The 21,440-nt window shown below is 37.0% G+C and overlaps 1 protein-coding gene and 1 long non-coding RNA gene across 4 annotated transcripts in view; both read right to left on the bottom strand.

The window, feature by feature from the left end:
- The window catches only part of LOC124412232 (brain tumor protein), a 158,390-nt gene that overhangs the window by 7,957 nt on the left and 128,993 nt on the right, over positions 1-21,440 (bottom strand). For 2 of the 3 annotated variants that reach the window (XM_046891950.1, XM_046891949.1), the window contains one exon: positions 6,396-9,630. In XM_046891950.1, coding sequence (XP_046747906.1) covers positions 7,317-9,611 — 2,295 coding nt within the window. In that variant the 5' untranslated portion in view covers positions 9,612-9,630 and the 3' untranslated portion in view covers positions 6,396-7,316. Of the gene's footprint in view, positions 1-6,395; positions 9,631-21,440 lie in introns of those variants that run through there. The other variant, XR_006929775.1, reaches the window with a different exon arrangement.
- On the bottom strand, positions 1,568-19,770 carry LOC124412234. The gene is made up of 3 exons (XR_006929776.1): positions 19,735-19,770; positions 15,410-15,412; positions 1,568-1,789 (listed from the first exon to the last, which is right to left on the bottom strand). It is a non-coding gene; the product is annotated as an uncharacterized LOC124412234 (long non-coding RNA).

Raw genomic sequence — 21,440 nt, 5'->3', positions numbered from 1 at the left:
ATAACATAACAAACCGTACAAAAAAATTATTTCTTCTATATGTAAGTATGTATATAATAATAATAATAATAATAATAATAATAATAATAATAATAATAATAATAATAATAATGTAACTAGCACATCATCATCTCGATTTTACGGCGTGTGTGCAAATTGTAGGGGGTAGAGGAATTTCTTATTTCTCGTTTTTTTGTCGCGTTTTTGGCTAGCTGGCACAGTGGGGGGACATTCTTTGTCATTTCCGACCCAACGTAATATTAATAATGATAGTTAATAGTGATATTAATGATAATAATAATAATAACTAGTAGTAATAATAATAATAATAATAATAATAATAACTAGTAATATAGGCAAACACATAACCAAATATTATATAATAGGCAACGTTATACATACGAGGACGATTAAATAATATAATATTAATAATAATAATAATAATAATAATAATAATAATAATAATAATAATAATAATAATAATAATAATAATAATCGTGATAAGAATAATTGTAAAAATACAAGACTGAGAGTGAGAAATGAAATGTGTATAACATGACGGGCATTTAAATAATATATATGTGGGAACGTCAATATGGTTTCTCAAAAAAAATATTGGCATTTTGACGCGCGTTGTCCAGCGTGATAATTAAGAATAATTTGATAGATTGTTATTATTCATTACGTGCATACGTCGTTTATATACGGGACGAGGGCGAATCTTTCGTCGTCGTGGTAATTATAATTATTATTATTGTTATTATTACGAAGCGTAATGCAACGCTTCTATTGGATATTGACTCTTATTTTTTACACCGCCCTCCCTCCTCCCCCACCCCGCCCCGCTGAATTTTTCTTCGTATACACAAAGCGGTTATTAGATATATTATATTTATATACACATAAAAGTTGAGAAAAATTGAATAAAACAAAATCGATATGTGAGTGTGTATAGTAGAACCGATTCAACCTCCCAGGTTCTCTTTCACATCTCCTTCTTTCTCTCTCACTTTTCCTACCACTTTTCCCGTCATGGCGCGTCAACATTATTCTGGCAAGTATTAATAATACAACAATACCATCAGTATTATACACACGCACACTTGCTGCATAACTACGTTCTTTTGCATGCGAATAAGAATAGCACGACTTTAAAACGATATCAATATTAATAGTAATAATAATAATAATAATAATAATAATGATAATGATAATAATAATAATAATAATAGTTATAATGGTAAAAATTAGCGGTAATAGTATCGACAATAGTATATAATAACAATTTTATGCTAACGCGTCTCACTGCATTCGTGAGGATTTTACGTCCCCTATTATGCCGCTTGTCGTTTTTTGTTTCATTTTATTTTCATTTTATTTTCATTTTTTTTTTTTTTTTTTTTTGTTTTCTTCTTCATCGAGATCGTTTTGTTCGTATCTATGACGATTTTTCTTTTATTTTCCGTTTTATTTGCAAATTCTTGTCCGTATACGCGTATACGAGAGAAGAGAGAAGAAATAATAATAATAATAATAATAGTAATAATAATAATAATGTACACGGGTAAAAAAAAAAGAAAAAAAAAAAACCCGAAAAGACGTCGTAAAACAAACACACGGGATGTAAATGTTAACAGTAATTAAGTAACAACGGTATACAGTACCAACAGTGCGCCGGCTTTTTTGATAGGATTCCTTACTCTCATTCTTTCCCTTTCCCTCCATCTCTTCAATTTATTCAATTTATTCACTTTTAACTGTCTCACTCTCTCTCTCTCTCTCTCTCTCTCTCTCCCTCCCTTCCTCTCTCCCTCCGTCCCTGACTCTCTCTCTCTCTCTTTCTCTTTCTCTCATACACTCTCTTTCGTCGTCTCGTTAATTATTCTTCATAATAGTGTGAGAATTTGTGTTACTGCATTACACGTTACAGAATCTATATATTATACGTTTATACACACGTTACTCTACAATTTTTCTTTTCATTCTTTCGATATTGGTTAGTTTCTTTGCTTTGTTTGTTTTTTTTTTTTTTTTTCTATTTCCTTCTTCATTCAAATTATTTCTCGTCTTTTCTTTTCAGAGATGTGTTGAGTTATCGACCATACAACGCGAATTATAACACCTATACCTGCATAAGGACAATAATAGTGATAATAATAATAATATTAATAATAATAAGAATGGATTAAATTTCGCCGAAAAACGAAGAAGAAAAAAAAAGAAAAAAGAAAAAAAAAGGACAAGTAAAGAAGAAAGTATACGGTTATAACGACCCGCCCTAATATTTATAATACGCTTAAATATATCTATTATACATGTGTATATATCTCACTGGATGCGATCCGAATCGATAATAAAAAAAAAAAAATTGATGTTGTCAAGCGTGGAGGGAAAACGCCCCTGTATTATCATAATAATAACGCCACACGAAGTACATATATAAAGTATTTACAAAACTGTGTTTTATTTTATAAGTTACTAAAAAGATTTCGTAGTTGTCAAAAAATAATCAAAATTTCCGAGATTACGGTGAAGAGACGAAGTTTGGACGCAAGTATCGAATTGAGTAATAAATTGTTTGATTTAAGAGGGAAGACGAAAAGAGACAAGAATAGCGAGAGAAGCATAGAAAATAATAATAATTTCACTCTTCTGATCGAGAGAAAATTAGAAGTAACGAAATGAAAAATGAAAAATAAATAATATCAATTGTTAATGAAATATGCGCTTTCTATCTCAGGGCTTACATTGTATATAAAAGATGAGAGAATCTCTCGTCTCGCAGGAATTATTATACGGCAGTGTGGATAACTCCGAAGTGGCCCGGAAGTTCTGGACGATAAGAATAATAATTATCAGTCCGCAAGTTCCGGGAATATAAATACACGTATAAGTATACGTTTTATATGTATATAGACAGAGAGATATATATGCAGAGTGCATGTGCCTACATATGTATATGGTTAGGCAAACGTACGTACGTACATGCACGGCATATGCGCCACGCCTAGAAAATGCTAGACTCGATCAGTTTGTAATATAGTAATAATAATTAAACTTGATCCTGAGTGTAGATAAAAAGCTGATGATATCCTCCAACTTCAATAATATTATTCTCCATTTTTCATTCTTCCTCAATTTCGCCCCCCTCACACCCTCCGAAATCGTCGACTTTAATAAAGACAAGGCATGATAATAATAAAAAAATTCTCTATAAGAATATTATATATATATATACATATACATATAAGATCTAGCTGTTTAATTTATGTCACAATCTATCAGCTCCCGCTATCGTTGTATTTTAATTAAAACAATTCGAACTGACGATTAAGAACAAGAGAGAAGAAAAACAATTCTGGGTAAAAAAAAAAAAAAAAAAAAAAACAATTTGAAAGAGAGAAAAAGAAAAAAAAATCACTGATATTTATAATTACGCGAAAAAAAATTTACGTGTAAATTAAGACATGTTATCGCTTCGGGGGTGGGAGGGGGGAGGCGACAAGTGTTGCTAGCTAACCGTACTTTCCCATTAATAATATGCAATGAGAATTTTCTAAACTGTCTGCGGCGATAATTAATTAGTGCGATAATAACTTTAATTCGGGTCAGATATTGTTATTCAATTATTATCGCAGCTGCAATATTACAAATTGTACCAACATATATATGTATAAGATATAATTCATACACCTACGATACGTGACATCTTTCACCGTGGTGTCGTCATACTGTCTATTATATAGCTGGGGCAGTAACCGAACATCGGGTTAACTGGGTAAAAATAATAATAATAATAATAATAATAATAATAATTAATAATAATTAATAATTAATAATAATAATAATAGTGGTAGTGAACATGCACGAAGTCGAGTTATAAGCCCGCGGATACGCGCTTCGGAATTTATTCACGACTCTCATCCAACAAAATATATTAATACTATATATTCGAATAAGGAGGAAGTAAAGCACTGCTAATACGATACAATCACTGGTATATGTAGGGTAATAGAGAGGGGGAGAGAGAGAGAGAAAGAAACACTTAGCAAAAGATGGCTGTAATAGAAGAAGAAAAAGAGGAGATTTTCGTCTCATCTCATCTCACCTCATCTCATCTCGTACTCACAGTGAGAGAATTATAAAACGAATAGAACTGGGAGCAAAAAAAAAAAATAAAAAAAAATAAAGGAAACGAGAGAGAGAGAGAGAGAGAGAGAGAGAGATAGAAAAAATGTCCAGCATATAAAACTAGAAAAGAAGAGAAAAAAAAACAAACAAACAAACAAACAAACGCTTAAATACGCAATAATTAATTCACTACTATATACTATACTCTCTATACGTGCTTGTCCGATATGTTTAAACTATAGACACACGGTATATATAGGTGCGCTGTTCGTGCTCTCATTGTACATAGGTATTAATATATAATTATTTATAAGCATGTGTGTAACGTGGCGGGGCAGAAGTGTGAGGGTGCGGAGGATGTAGATTCGATTTTGCAGTTTTCGGTGAAACGATATCGATAATCGGCGATATCGAATAATTATAACTACATAGGATCAACTGTCGTCGGTGTGATATACTCATATACCTGCATATACGTATACATACATATTTATGTGCATACAATGCATACGTGTGCTAATTGTGTGTAGGTTAATAGTAGAAGTGCGTAATACTGGGAACGATAAAGCTTATTATAGTCATTATTATCCGTTTACACGAGAGGAATGAGTGTGTGTGTGTGTGTGAGAGACAGAGAGAGAGAGAGAGAGAGAAAGAGAAGAGCAACGACGACATTCTTTATACGCTGAGAATCCTGTTGAACACGCGCATTGCAAACTTTGCTACAACAAACTGGTTAGGTTTGTATTTTCGTTTTTTTTTCTTATCTCATTATTTATCTGAAAAAAAAATAAAAAAAATAAAAAAAAAAAAAACACCCGAAGCGAACTGCAAAACTTCATTAGGTTTAAATTTAGACCCATCTTTGAGTAATGTCATGATAAACTCTCACGTACGCATGTGCATATCAGAATGTCAGAAAGAAAATGAGAATAATCACGATTATACGTGTGTCATTGAACTTGAGGAATATAACGCGAATTTTTCTCTTTACAAAATTCCGTTAACAACCGACAATTTGTTGACTTTTTTTTTTTTTTTTTTTGTCTGCACCGGTTGATCGTTTACCTCGGTATCTAGAATGCCTTTATTTTTTGCTCTTTCTTTTTCTTTTTTCTTTTCACTTTCTTTCCCTCACTTGTCGACGAACGCGCATAATTAAAACATGTATATAATACATATTTATTATGAAGTACTTTCTCGATCTATCGCGAAATCGCAACGCAACGCAACGCAACGCAACGCAACGCAACGAAACGCAACGCGTGTAATCTGAAATTGCGAGTACATTTCCATAAATTCGATTTCGGTGTATAATTTTCACACCAATGCATAATTTAAAATATTCCGTCGTATTCATGATTTTCACGTTTTTCTTGTTTTCCGTTTTTTTTTTCTGTTTATTTTTATTTATTTATTTATTTTTATTTGCTTTTAAATTATCCGATCAACTAGACAATATATAACAAATTCAGGTCTTGTTGCGGAGTAGAGAGAATTACGAGGGAGAAAGAGAGTCATCGAGATGTGTGTAGAGAGGATATCTTTCGATTTGTAAAAACAACAACAACAACAACAATAATAATAATAATAATAATAGTAATAGTAATAATAGCGATAATGATAATAATATTATTAATAATAATGATAATAAAATTAATAATACGAATGAATGAATGATAAAAAAATGTGAGACGATGAGGCGGGGAAACGATTTACAAACTTACATTTATTACGATTGTGTAAAAATGGTGAATATATAAACAACTTTCATTCGCACCACCGTTTACATCGCGGGGGAGGAACAACGGAAACGATATGTGTACGTCGGAACGGAGAAGAATGAAGGAGGGATGGAATGATCGCGTATGCGTGTAGAAAGAAAATTCGAAGTGGAGTTTTGAATTTTTTTTTAACGAGAGAGAGAGAGACGGAAAGAAAGGTGTAGTCAGATGTGAAGATAAAGAACGAAGGGAAAAAATTTGAGTGCAGCAGACGCCACGCCGAATGCCGATTATTATATAACAAAGTAGTAAGTATATATTCGTAATAATGATAGATATAAAATATGACGATGATTGTATGTGGATGAAAAATATGACGATCGTGGACACGATGATTGATGATTGTAATACACGAAAGATAATATTTTCTTTCTATATCATTAAGTGTGTGGGTGTTTGCTTTGTTATTTATGTTTTGCTTTTTTTCTTCCTTTTCTCTTTCTCTTTTTCTTTGCTTTTGAATCGTAACTTCGTTAATTATTTTTGTTTCGTTTATTCTTATTTTATTTTATTTTATTTTTTTATCTTTTTGTCTCATGCTTCTTCTTATAATCCATTAGTTTTTGTTCGTGTGGAAGATGAGATGGGAGCAAAAGGGAGAACAAGTGACTAGCGGCGGCGAGCTCTACAACTAAACAACAACAACAGTATTATCAGTTATAACAACATTAACAAGTAAGTTTCATTTCATTTTTTTTTCGTTTTTTTTTCGATCATTTTTTTTTTCTCTTCTCCTTCTTCTTCTTCTTCGTGGTTTCTTTCATTTCGAAAGGGATTTTACGTTTTCCTTTTATTCATACGCTCGTGTGGATGCACGTTATTAAGGGTGGCTAATACACGCGCGTCTGTGTGTGTGTGTCTCTGTGTCTGTCTGTATTTTTGTAATTTTTAATATTTTGTGCCTTGGCAATGTAATGCCGTGTCATAATAATATTAATTTTTGGAATCATCAACCTGCATGACCCAATAATCCTAGCATTGAAATGAACAAACAAACAAACACCTTTGAACGCTACATTTTTTTTTTTTTTTTTTTCTTTCTTCTTCTTCTTACTTACAGACACGGCATCTGGACACGTACGCACACACCGATTCAAATTACGTATAGTAGTAGCGTAGTAATAATAATAATAGTAATAATAGTAATAAGTAGTAGTAGTAGTAGTAGTAGTAGTAGTAGTAGTAGTAGTAGTAGTGGTAGTAGTAGTAAAATAGGGACAAATATAGTGTGTTTGTGTATGTGTGTTGTTTTTTTTATTTTTTGTTTCGTGTTCTGTTCCTTTGCCTGAGTGATGGAATAATGAAAAGAGACGAGACGGCCAGAGCTCGCGTGGGAGTCGAATTGTTGGCCGGTACGCTCTGCGGTTACCAATAATTAATAACAAGAGGACTCTTCCTCCTCTACATTCCGATAGGCGGTACCTGCACGTAACGATAAATATAAAGTCGATAATCCTTGCTCGCAAGTACGACGGAACCATCGTCCATCAATGCTACGTCGAAGCACTGTGCGTGCTTGACCTTGCTCTCGAGAGCGGATACGAGTTGTCCATCCTGAGTGAATATTGTTAAATTGAAATTGTTGTGATTGTCGGCGATGAGTATTTCACCGGCGGCATTGATCCCGACGCCGATTGGATAATTCGTTATCCCCTCGCCGCCGATTTGCCTTAGGTAGGCACCCTCGTAGTTGAACACCTTGACGCAATGGGCACGGTTGTCGCTGATGAATATCTCCTGCTTGTCGTTGACCACGACACCGTTTGGAAACTCGAGGTGCTTCGAGCAGCCGAACTTCTGAAGAACGTTACCAGCCTGATCGAATATTATCACTCTCATGACCTTGCACTCGACCACGACGATCCTTCCCTTCGAGTCGACGGTCACCCCTCGTGGATGCTGAAGTATATTGGCCCCGAACTTCCTCACGAACTGACCGTACTGATTGTATATCTGTATTTGATGGGTCGGCGACCTTTCGGTGACTATTATATCCCCGGAAGTGCGAACGACCGCCACTCTGTTGGGATAAAGTAGCTGACCGTCCCGTTTCCCGCACTCTCCAAACTGGAACTTGAAGCGTCCCTCCTTGTCGAATATCTGTATGCGATGATTGTTCGTATCGGCAACGATGATGTCGTTCTGAGCGTTGACCGCGACCCCCGATGGTTCCGTAAACTGTCCCTCCATGACCCCGAACTCGCCGAATTTACAGTGATAGATCATCTTCTGCCGTTTGATCTGTGACTTGGGTGGAAATATCGCTGCCGACATGAGTTTGGACGTGAGATCAAGGACCGAATCTGCGGGTGCTTGGGGTAGTGGAAAGTGTTCGTTAGCCGAAACCGGATAAGCGTCGCATCCGCCGTTGCTCCACTTTTCGTACGGGTTCATACCGTTCAGGTTCAGGTCGCTTATGGTGGTCGAGAACGGACCGAGACTGTTAGCCGTGCTGAACCTCTTCGATATGACGTTGCTCTCGAACGGTGACGGCGACGTCGAAACGGCGCAGGTCGTGCTCGTCGAGACGAGGCCATTGCTGTACGGTCTATCCAGTAGAAGTCCACCAAGGGATCCCGCGCTTCCGGGTCCGCTACTGCCGTTGCTGCTTCCGCTCGACAGGGCTGTAGGTCTAGCGATCGGGGGTTGCTTGCTGGGTCCAGCGTTGCTCTCGCTGCTGCTCCTGACGTAGCCGAAGGTGTTCCTGACGCCAACCTGTATGGCTTGATAATTGCTGACGAACTCTAGATCCGCCGTGTGGTTCGTCACGTCGGGCGTGGAGTTTATCAAAGCCTGGAGTTTCGTGTCCAGCAACTTCTTGACCATCAGTACTTCCGTGACCGTCGTGTACTTCGTCAGTCTCTCGACGAAGTCGCAGGTCTGTTGTATCTTGTCCGCGGTATCGTTTGCCTTCTGTGTAACGACACCTAGAGATATGTGCTTCGCGGAGAATACAGACTCCAGTTCCTTAAGGAGTTCCTGTTTACGCTCCTCGAGCATCGATCGGTAGAATTGGAAGGTGTCGTTGATCTCGTTCTGAGCCTTGTGGTATTGTACTTGAAGTCTGGCCGCGCCATGATCCGCGGCTTTGACCGCCGTCCTGATGTCCGAGGCCCTCGCTCTACCTTCTTGAACGGCTCGTGCAACCGCTTCCAACTGTTGAGGCCCAGCCTCCGAGATGTGCGCACAGTCGTGAAGCGGTGCGAGATGATCCGAAACGGTGCATTCCTTGCATACGGGAACACCGCAGGGCTTGCAGTAGTACTTGAGAAGTTCGTTTTTGTGCCTGGGACAGAGAAGTGTCTTCTCCCCGTTTCCACCGTTGACCACAAGGTTGTGCTTGGGCTCGTCGATCTTTGAATCGCCCAAATTCAGGACTCGGTGTCCTTCGAAACAGTGCATGAATTGGTGTGCCATCACGCAGTTTGGACAGAGAAAGTTTGCGCAATCGAAACACCGCGCAACAGCGTCGGATTCGGTTGATTTACAACCGGTACAGCGTACACCACCTAAACGGCAGTGCGGGCAAGGTGCGTCGCCGGGTTTAGCGTCGAGGCAAAGATCACAGCTGTCGACGTCACAGATCGCGGAGTCACTTGCTGGTGGAGAGCTTCCACTCACCGTCAACGGGGACAGCGAGGATAACGATCCAAGTGAGTTTGCACGTGATTCCAACGATGGTGTCGGTGAGGCCATCTTCAGTCAACCGGCATCCCTGTAACAATTAAAGAAAAACTACCGTCAGACGTGAAATTCGTAATTTGTTCAAAAATGGTTTGGTCGCAATTAATTTAAGAACGTTACGCATGATGGAAAGGACTCGAAACCATCGAACGGAATTGAGTATATATTTTCGGGCTTGGCTGTTATTTCCAGCTTTGCTAGGATTACATAACTTTCAACAAGGATTCGATAATGTTTTGTGCGTCTTTTATCATAGTGAAAGAAAAACATTAAATATTTAATATTCTTCCGTAGTTGTGGACGTAAGTGACGTAAATTTGGGGTTTCTTGGAGTTCAAATGAACGGTGATTATAACTATATTTGTCATTTGTCGAAGACGGTATGATTTTTAAATGTCTTTCAACTGCAAGTTGAAGTTACAAATTTAGTATTCACCTATCGACTTTCAAAACATAAATCGTTGTTGGTCCCAAGGACTGACATCACTTTTCAGAAATAAAAAAAAATCACTATCTCACTTGGATCACCCTATTCTAATCACTGGCATCAGACATCATTGGAACATGTTCAACAATGAGCATAATTTGCAAGTTTATATGTAATTTGTAAGGTTAATATGTACTGAAAAATGTCTGAAACTGACCAATAAAGACTAGGTATACGACACAAAAGAAGCTAACTTAAAAAATTCAATGTCGAATTTACTTTTGGTAGATAAGATCTGATAGCAAAGAGTGGTAAATAACTTTCAGAAGATATACATCCCCGATATCATCAGGAAAAAAGAATTCTCTGTAACGAGTACCGAAAGACGAAGAAAAAGACGAAGAGACATCGCTAGAATCCAAATGACCAAGAAGATTCGACAGTGGATTTGTCACGGTGACAAACGTGTCTGAATAAATATAGACTTCCATGTAGGTACTTTGCGTATATTCGGAAAGGATGCTGTAGACGTGAACGTGAGTTGTGAACTGAAAGGTGAAGAAATGAAGTTTCGCGGGATGTGGAACAATTATACGGCCGCATACAGTCTTTAACGACTTCTTCGGTTGACCGTAATGAGAGCTAAAACCTAAAATGTGAGGCAAACTTCCGTGATCGATGGTTAGCTGATGCGGGCCATCATTTACACCGTCACGTAGGCACCCGCACGTAGCATCCTCCTCCCAGGTGGTAGCCAAGGACACATTGTGCGAAGGTCATGGAACTCACGAGTTCTTGCTCCGTCGGCTCTCGAGAGGTTGAGGAGAACCGGATGGTGCGGGGGCCACGTGGCTTCGCTCGCCCGAGTCTCGGAGTAAGACGGGGAATTCACCTGGAAATTCGTCATCAACGACCTCGGCGTAAGCGTGATTCTATGTCACTTCACGATGGTCGATATAGTATAGTGATTCATTAGCCTACGTTTCATTTTACACACATGCAATATTTCTGTATGAAAAATTCACAAATCTTTTGTGTCTATACATAGTAACAATTCTCTCTAACGACGATGTGTAGAAACGACGATCGATAATTTCTAACCGCGGATTCGATGGGAGAGAATTTTAGAAAATTGTTTATAACATATATCAGTCACTATCAATTTCAGGAAACGAAAGTGAAAGTTGTAGGTACGTGGTGGGTATATTATAATAAGCCACTATATGAACACTTTCGCGAATATTATATTTCGCGCTCTATACACCTTCGTCTCAGGGACTATTAATACACGTGAGTATAGTAAGTTGACTGTTATACTCTATTAGTGTGAAAATAAGGAGAGAGACAATTCCTGCGTAGTTTCAGAACTAATGTATCACCGATTCGACGCATAGCTGTTCATACACATATAGCCTTTGTCTATAATATATGGTATGGGAATCAGTTCCAAGGACACTGCTAGAATCTAAAAAGTACGAAAAAGATTTTTTTTTTTTCCCAACTGATGATTAAGTTGGCACTTACTCCTTGGAGATATAGCCAAGAGAGGAAGAAGCGTTTCCTCACCTATTCCAGTTTTTCGAAAAAGAAACGTCCACGGTATAAACAGAGATAATTTTCCTTTTTTAATACGTATAAAAAGAAAAAGAGAGAGAGAACCATAGAATTCCGTCAATGCCCTGTAAAGACCAAGTTACCAACCCACAATATTTTCGAGGTTCAATATCCAACCCCAACAACGAATGGCTTTCTATTTATGGAATCACCCTTCCCTCATTCCGACGCATTAATACATGTATATATATACATATATTATATACATATATATACATATATATATATATATATATTAGTATGCGTTGGTATACGCATCTGCTCAGTAAAGAGAACTAACACACACACACACACACACACACACACTTGCATGCAGACCTAGAAGGACAAAAGCGTGCGCGCATTGAACCGGAAGGTTTCCCACACGCACTTACGCAGCTGCAAGCCGCGTGCACCCTGGATCGATCACCGGAGCTCGGGCGACTCGAGATCCGGATAACAGGGGCTGAGGGGTGGAAATTTCATCCCCGAGGGTCGAGTTTCGACGAGTAAAACCTCCATTGGGGTTCTTCGGTATCCATGGAATTAGGGAGACACTCTCGTTCGGTATTTTCTTTCACCGCTTGAACGCGTGCTGAGGCCAAGGAAGGTACCAATAACGGGAGAGAGAGAGAGAGAGAGTTTCGATGACAATCACAGGTATTTGGCCCAAGGATTGTGGTTTTTGAGGTCGATGTTCGCGTCGCTTGGCAAAAAAAAAGTATCCTCGACTTTTGACTATACTATCGATTCTATCGCTAGATAACCTTTCACAGGATTGAACAACTTCGCAAGGCAGTTTCACAATCAACGACAATTCACCTTCGACGAATTCATCGTCATGTAAGGATATTCAAGTGAATTATGAAAAAGTTTGTCATAGAATTTAATTCCAAGTCTGATGGAGGTTTCCGAAATTTAAAACCTCAACTTTGAATTGTGCTTGTTAATAATAATCTGAAACCAAATCGGATTCTTTAGTGACGGAAATAGCGTTATATTGTACATACTAATGTTCACAGCAAAGATCCATTTCCCAGATTTCCACCAACTTTGGTATACCTTCTTCCACCATCCATCCTAATTAGATTTCGGAAGCTATGTAGGTTGGTACTTCTAGAGCGAGGCTGTAAAGAACCGTAAAAGTTCTTCAAGTACTTCTATTAGGTGGCTGGTGGATAAGCTAGCTTCTACGGTAAGTTGTTGTTCAACTGTAGAGGGTATAACGTTGGCGTTACGGTCTTGGCTGTTTGGCGTAATTACACCTCGAGTCTTTGCCAGTGAGAATAATAATTATTGCTCGCGATGCGCGGTGATACTCACAGAGCAGAGACACAGCCTTAGAGTACCTCATCCACACACCACACGTCACAGAGCCAGACGTTTCGAAGAGCGAAAGTAAAATCTTTTACCACCACCCTCCCCCCCTTCCTCTTCTCGACTACGACTGTCTGCCTCACGACTATCATCGCGTCGGTCGATAAACCACAAGGTGCAACTATCGCACTCGTTTCATAATGTCAGACGAGATATTATCAACATCTGCGTTACGGAGGTAGATACTAATTGCAAAGTGCCCTCCGACGACGAGCTCGTTCCGTCTGCTGCATTGAAACTTCGACGAGACCGCGTTTTAAGCGAGCTGGCTGGTGATTTGCGAGAGAAAATATGCTCGGCAAAAAACTTGGTATATTTAATATTGGCAATGAACGTGGCTTTCTAGGATATTGAAGTTGGTAACATTGAAGAGAATCACTATACTGCGACATTGAAATATTTGACTTTTCTAAATAACGTTTTTTCATGCCGTCTTTCAAAACTATTAGAGAGTTAAGATCTGCAGTTTATGCAGATTTCCTCATCACACGACATCGGAATATATTAAGGTGTCATTTGACAGAACTTTCATCGTCAATCTTCACTAACTTGTACGCGAGGGGGTAGCATTCAGTCATAGATCGAGTGACGAGCGATTGCAATGATTTCAAGCGATTTAAAGTGGTTAAAATTGATTTGTGATTTCAACGAGTGAATGCACATACAATCCCACGCCATTTCATGTGATTTAATGTAACGTGCTTTCCAAAATGATCTGCGATATCAACAACTGAATACCCCCGTCCCTTATACCTAAATCAAAATCAACACCTCTTTATCATCTAACCAGTGCAGTTTTATAAACGAAGTAAAAAAAAAAAAAAAATTCGTACAGTTCAACAAAGAAAGAAAACTCAATCAATTCAAAATTTCTCCGTCATCCGAAATCCGATACTCCGAACGCCTCAACGACAGCCTTGGAATTGCACTGGCCTATGGATCTCGTGAGTAAAATGTCTTTGAATAAACCTAACCAACGTGTAAATGCTGTTTGAACCGTGAACCTTAAACTAATTGCCGTTTAAGATGATTATGAGAAGGAAGACCTCGTCTCCCGGTCCCTTCCAAGAAAAATCATGAGCATCCGCGTCTAGTCGTTCGCGTTACGATCGTCTCTCGTATGTAGCGTGCATGTGTATGAGTGCAGTTGAATGCACCAACCGTGGTGTGAGATATCGAGGCAGTCTGGAGGTTGGAGGTTGGAGGTTGGAGGGAGCGGCGACGCCGCGAAAGAAGGGAGAGGCGAGAGGCGAGAGGCGACGCCGTCGTCTCGTTGGCATGGCAACTGCATCGACCGCCCCAAACCCTTGCTCCCCGATTGTGCCGAGGGGTGGTTTGCCCCTGGGGAAAATCGGGTGGTGCATCGCCCTTGGCGTGTTGCCGTGTTATGCATTTGCCGCGGTGATGTTCCTCCCCATGTACCCGGTGTCCGAAAACCAAACGCACCGCTTGCGCTGTCTCGTTTTGTTCAATCTTACAATGACGAATAGTCGTGATCGACACTTGGATTGTTGGATTGTTGGATCGTTAGATGGGGGTTGAGGGAGAAAAAAGTTCCCAAGCTTTCGCCTTTATTATTACTTATTTTTTTTTTATTATCAAAGAAACAGATTTTTAATGGATTTTAACACGATTTTAAATTATACAAATATCATCAATTTCTACGCAAGTGTATCATAAATTCTATCTGCTGTTTGCTATAGTGAAGATAATTGAGTTGTTAAGCATATACGATGTTTCATGTGGAATGTAGAAAAAAAAATCCGAAACTTCCCTCGAATTATAAGAGAAAATTTTATTTGAACACATTTCCCTATATCTTCAGGTTAAAGGTGAAAGAAAAACAAAAACTCGTGATGATGAGAAAAAAGGATGAATTTTCCTTAGATTCGTAAATAATAATTTGCAAATACAAAGACCGTATACATACACAAGCTGCGCGCGTGAAAACGATGCATAACTTATTGTAGAAAATTAATAACCGTTCGACGAAGAAATTTCCATGATATAAGATCAAATCCAAAGACCTTTCGAAACGCAATTCATTATAACATCGGGACTAATTCGCATCTTTTCGTTTTATTTCGGTGTGTGGTTTCCGTTTGTAGTTGTTACATACGATAAGATAAGGTTTTCGCCGCAGCGGACAATTATAACAAACCGGTTGATTCTACGCTTAGAAATAAATTGTAAAATACTTATTTTGTGATTCGCAAACTTTCATAACTCACTGTGAATTATACAATTTTTTATTTTCAGAAAAAACGCTACATTCGCGTTTTCAGTTTTGAAAAAATGGAGGGTAGATCTCAATTGATAATCCCTCTCCCTACAACAATCAATTGCAACAAATGAACGATCCACTTCTTTTCGATTTGTCGAAATTGAGCTTTCACTCCATTCACGTTTCTACTTCCTTCTAGCTCCGACGCCTTTCTACATCCGGAGTCATATATTCGAGCCCAACGTCACAACCTGTTGCCAAGGCGACGGGGGGTGTAGCAGGGAAGGCGAAATACTGGAAGTCTTCTTCGACGAGAAGGGCGAGGGTTCGGTTATACCGGGTGATCCGGGTCCCGCGAGTCTGACAAAATTTCGCCATTTCAAACACGATATTTCCTCAGCACCCAGCGACTTTTTTTGTGATTTTTTTATGATTGAATTCGATGAGATTCTTGAGTAGGGTTTAGTCATCGTTAATTGATAAGCGTTTATTTATATCATTAATTTCCTTCCCTTTCCTTTCCCCTTGATGGCGTGCAGTGTGAAATAAATTAGCATTCGGTTGACCGATCGTATTCCGAAGTTCGAATTAATTACACATTCGGCTCGTCCAATACTCCAGCGGATGTGAGTAAAAGTAATTCAGTTACACGACGTTAATTGAGAAAACGATCAAACAATCATACGTTATCATATATTCGAGCAAAATTTTTAACCTTAAAGTTTGAAAAAATAAACAAATAATAAAAAAAAATCATATCTGTAAACAGTTCTAAACAAAGATATAGTAAATCATAATGAGAAATTGATTGATTGATCAAATGACTATTATAAAAAACGTGTACTTTTTACGTTCATTGTCACTATACGAGGAAATATTGTGTCTACTTGTCGGTATAAAAAAAATCATATCATCCGTGTCTACGCGCACCTATTTTACTGGATTAATAAATCCATCATCATCATCATCATCATCATCATCATCGTCATCGTCATCGTAGAGATATTATATATGTAGATACATATTGAATTACCACGCCTATACGAATATACATATACACAATATGGACACATTTATGTATATACATACAACAACGTTGGGGTAATTCGAGCCCAGAATCGTGAAGCTACACAGAGTCTAGGTGAAACGTGTCGCACAGGAAGTGAACTCGAGTTGGCCATTACCCGCTGTCCATTGCGGATACAAAAATCAATACACGCCTCCATCAGGTGTTTAAGAATGTTTCTTTCTCATGCCAATATAATAGAAAAAGAAACGGTATACGAATCTGATGATGATAATACTCGATGTAAATTCTGTCCGAAAATTTTTGCGAAAAGAAAGATGAGATTATATTAAAACGTGGCAAGTGTAGATTCGAAGAACAGATATTTAGGAATAAAAAATGTTTGCCACAAAAATCTGTTGGTTTTCGTGAGTTTTTCAATATATATATATATTATACAAATTGGATCCTCTAACCCAGATATTTATACATTATTTATTATACACAACGATGCGAAAGCTTTGCAAAATTTCTTCCACGTCACCGAATCGTAAATATATATATATATATATGCATGTAAATATAAATGTATATAGAACTTGGGAGAGAATTTAGTTTAATTTCATGTGATCTTGAAAATTATAATGAGGGATTTTAGATTAAGGTCGTCTTCGTCGCGTTGCCGAGCTTCTAAAGAAGCTGACTACTTGCTCTGCGTGTCAGTGTGTAAGTGTGTAAGAAATGCAAATTTATTTTCTAACTCGGTTAATCCGCGCAGGGATATTTACCTTAATTCTAAAGTAAACGACTTTAGTATTCCCCCGTCGCTATTTTCTCGTCATTTTCCATCCGTCCATCCCTCTCTCTCTCTCTCTCTCTGTCTCTCTCTCTTTCTCCGTTTTTCCGCACCTTGCAATATTCCTCTCCTGTATTACTTTTTTTTTTTCTTCTTCGTTTTTCCTTTTTAATCAAAAGACTTGGGACTCGGTACTGAATATTTTACCGTTAAAAATTACCCCCTTTTTTATAGCTTCTTATTAACATCAAGAATCCCGGAGCGGAAGAGTATAAATTCATTTATTAATCTGCAGCTGAGGAAATTTCCGCCCAACCGAGAAATAAACTCTCCGCCGCCGGCCAACCAACCCGCATGCAGGCGATCTACCGCTATAACTTCATTTTTATAAATATTATATATCATCCACAAAGCGTTGTTGCCGCGCAAACGTTGAGCTTCGTTTTAATTACTTTTACCAAGTTGCTTAATCCTTTTTTAATTGAAAAGTAAATACAATTAGCTTTATATACAAGCACGAGCTGGCTAACTCACACCAACCTCGGCCATGATGCATTATTATTACCTCGTGTGTAGGTACGTAGGTGCGTAGGTAGGTAGGTACCTATCACCTTATACCGGTTATAACCAAACGACGTCAACGGGAACCGTGGATCGATTTATCATTTCACATTTAAATAACTATAACGTTTGAATTAAAAAGAATTTTAACTCCAACAACGACTAGTTGAACGACGTGTTCTGATAATAACAAAAGCGAACTCGCTTTACGAAAAATTAACAACAGTCTGCGAATGACGAGAGTGTGCCTTATACATAAATTAAGGAAGTTGATATATCTATAGATATAAAATTAGGCTGATCATCGATAATCGATAATTTGCGAATAAGGCATTTGTAATATACAAAATATAATATTTAAATCCTGTTCTCGTCGTAAGGCGTAATATCATTTGTATTTAAATATTTTTCATAAAGATTCATTCATTTTATAGCCTGAAAGAATCAATTCTCGAACATATAATTCAGAATCGGTAATTAATTCTGCCTTGTATACGTAAAAATTAAATTTAGATGTATGTATGTATGAAACATAGGTATGATAGGTAGACGATAATACCTATACCTGATAAATTGTTACGCTATATGCTCACCGAATCAATTGATCTATATTTATTTACAACGTATGGATATATACGAGTGCAGCATTATTCTTTCGCAAAGAATAGACAAGATTTACGACGAGAAGAAGAAGCGAAAGAATAAGAAAGAATCAAACAATTTACGATTAGATTTAGAATCACACACGTATTATCATGTGCGGTAATTTGACATACTAATGTGAACGGTGGGAGGAGGCTATTAACTTCTTGTCAAATTGACGTAAAGATCGAGACGTGACAAGGAAGGGTCTAAAAGAAAAACCGAGGAAGAATAAAAAGAATAAACGTGGGAAAGAAGCGATAAATAACAAAGAGGGAAAAAGTGCTAATAATTTATCACATATGTATATATATATATACGAGTATACAATAATTATTTATCGATATGTCTTGCGAGGAACGATTGATAAGGGGATAAATTTTTTTTTCCTTCCTTTTTTTCCCTCTCTATTCCAGGAAAAATAAACGAAGGTTTCAGCCTGCTTTTACAAAAATGATGATAAAATCGTGGATATTAAAAATTAAAACATTAATGAAATACGCAAATGTAATTTATACCGTTTACATTAACGAGAAATAAATTGAGACGAGATTGTTTGTACGATATAATAGATTTTGAAAATTTTCTTATAAATATTATTCATTTAGCGATAATTTTTTCGGTTATAATAACAGAATACATGCATCGTTGCGTTCCGAATTTGTTGGTAGAACAGTTTTAACGTAAAGGGATTGAAAAATTGTGTCAAATAATATAATTGAGTATACTAGGCGGTTTTCTATATTATGGATGAAAAAAATCTATAGCTGAAAAAATAGAAAAGTAGTACAATTCTAGTATCAAAGAAGAAAATAACAAAACAAATACTTTTAAGATATTTTATCAGGTCGAAGTTTGTAGCGTTATTGTGACGGTACATTTTTGGAAAAACTCGTTGTTTCGCAATTTTAAAATCTTCTATAATACAGCATAAATAAACTAAAATTTGATAAATTCAACTCCTTCGATTATCCCTAAGCTTCAAAATGACAAATTTTAAATCTCAAAGTTTCGTTATACACACACTTTAACGTTAATATTAATCTCAGTCTCACATATTTCCATTAAAGTTATAATACATAACCAACTAAAATTCCGTATGTGTATAATCAAAAACTTTGCAGGAAATCCAATCCAACATACAATTTCAAGTTAAACGTGTCGAATTTTCATTCTACCATTTCACTTTTTCAACTAGACTGTCCACCTCTGACGGTAGTAATAAATATATCCAAAAACATTAAAATTTATTGATTCACTCGTATCTCCCGTTACCTCGTTGTACACGTAAAACAACCATACACACAGAAATTTCTAAGGTGTGATTTCAAACGAGTCACCCACGCGTGAACCCGTTCATCTGCTTTTCGCGCAATTTTGCAATTTAACCAGCGAAGTGGGCGCGAACCTCGGAGTCTTGGGTTTATTCGTTTTTCCTCAATGATATCTCTCCACCTACCTAAATGTGAGTATATAAGTATATACCATATATGAAATACACGCTCAAACTCTCTCTTTCTCTCTCTCTCTCTCTCTCTCTCTCTCTCTGTATTACGTACGTACTTACAGTTGTATCAACTTCGCTGTGCGGACACGCGTCGCACGAAATCGTCGAGGATAGTTTTTTTTAACGCTCGGAATACAAATGACATATTACACAATGAGCTCGCACATGATATCTGCACGAGGTTTACTCGGTGGCGTGCCTTAATCGCCTCGCCACCCACGCATGCCGCGAAGAGAGAAAGAAAGAGAGAGAAAAAGGGAGAAAAAGAAAATTACCCAAGAACTGCTCACAGGGTAAAGTGTTGAAAAAAAAAATACGAGCTGTTTCACGTTGACTCAAAATTTCAAGTATTAATAAAGTTTCACGAAACTTCCAACAATATTCTTTTGGCTGTTTCAATTGATATAAATATTCTGCAGTATATAATCTTCCTATACAGACATTGGTTCCAAATGAAATAGAAAATTGATACTGATTTTCAAAAGTTTTCGCCCTCTCACAATTTATTTATTTATTTATTTATTTATTTCCAGCAATTTGTATGTTTAGTCAGTTATTCTCGGTAACAGTATAAAGAAGAGCAGTTTCTAGATACAATTTCCAATCCGATGATCAGCTATCAAAATGTTTCACTTGTTTGCATACAAAAAAAAAAAACACCTTTAAATAACCAAAAATTAAAATAATAAGTAAGAAGGTAAGATAGTATTGTTAACAATAGTCGAACGTTTGTCACTTGAAAACTTGTGTGAATACTGCCAATTACAGATGATAAGTAGTATATATCAATTCTAATCAATCACGACGTTGCAAATTTGATGCAAATTTTTCTTTTCTTTGCCAGAATAACCGTGATATTTTTTTTCTTTTTTTTTTTTATTCGGCTCGAAAGTGCGAGGCAACAAGCTTTTCGAAGAACAACAATTTCCGACGATGTTATTACTTGAACAAATGTAACGTACCGAATGCAAAAAAAGGAAGAGAAAAAAAAAACACCTCTCAAAAGCACGGACAAATACTTGATTCGTGTAAAATTTTAATAATGGTTGAAATTTCACACGAATAACAAAAAAAAAATCTGCTTGTCTGCTGATTTGACGTTTACTGCAATATTAAATTGAAAAATTTTCAGAAAAAAAAAAAATGGACAGACCTTAAATACACACGATGGGTATATAATAAGAAACAGTATTTCAATATCAAAATGACAAGATAATAGCCGACTCGAAGTACAAAACGAAACGTGGAGACGTCTGTGTAATAAACGCTGTAATATTATACGTCTGTAATATTATTATAATATGTTTACAAGTGCGTAATAAATAATAACGTTAATGACAAGTGATGATGATGATGATGATGATTATTTTCACCTAGGATAATAACTTCGTTGCAAATTATGCCGTACATCATGCCAAGTGTTTGCATGATGCGTTACAGTCGACGGTTAGTTCCTTCATTTCCAACAAGAAATCAGAAGTATAAGAAAAAAAAAACGAATTAATATAAGAAAACAAGCAATGAAAATATGTTTCTTTAGTAATTTGTCACTATATGTATATTTATTACTACGCAACGGAATGAAAACAATCAATTAATTGATTAATTCGAACGTTTCGACGATTTTTTTATACATGCAACCGTACACGTTGCACATCTGACACAAATTTACGAAACTTGATACTCAATTTTGAAGAATAGAGAAAAA

Source organism: Diprion similis, chromosome 11, assembly GCF_021155765.1.
Source record: "Diprion similis isolate iyDipSimi1 chromosome 11, iyDipSimi1.1, whole genome shotgun sequence".
NCBI lineage: Eukaryota > Metazoa > Arthropoda > Insecta > Hymenoptera > Diprionidae > Diprion > Diprion similis.
This window is presented reverse-complemented; position numbering and strand designations above follow the sequence as displayed.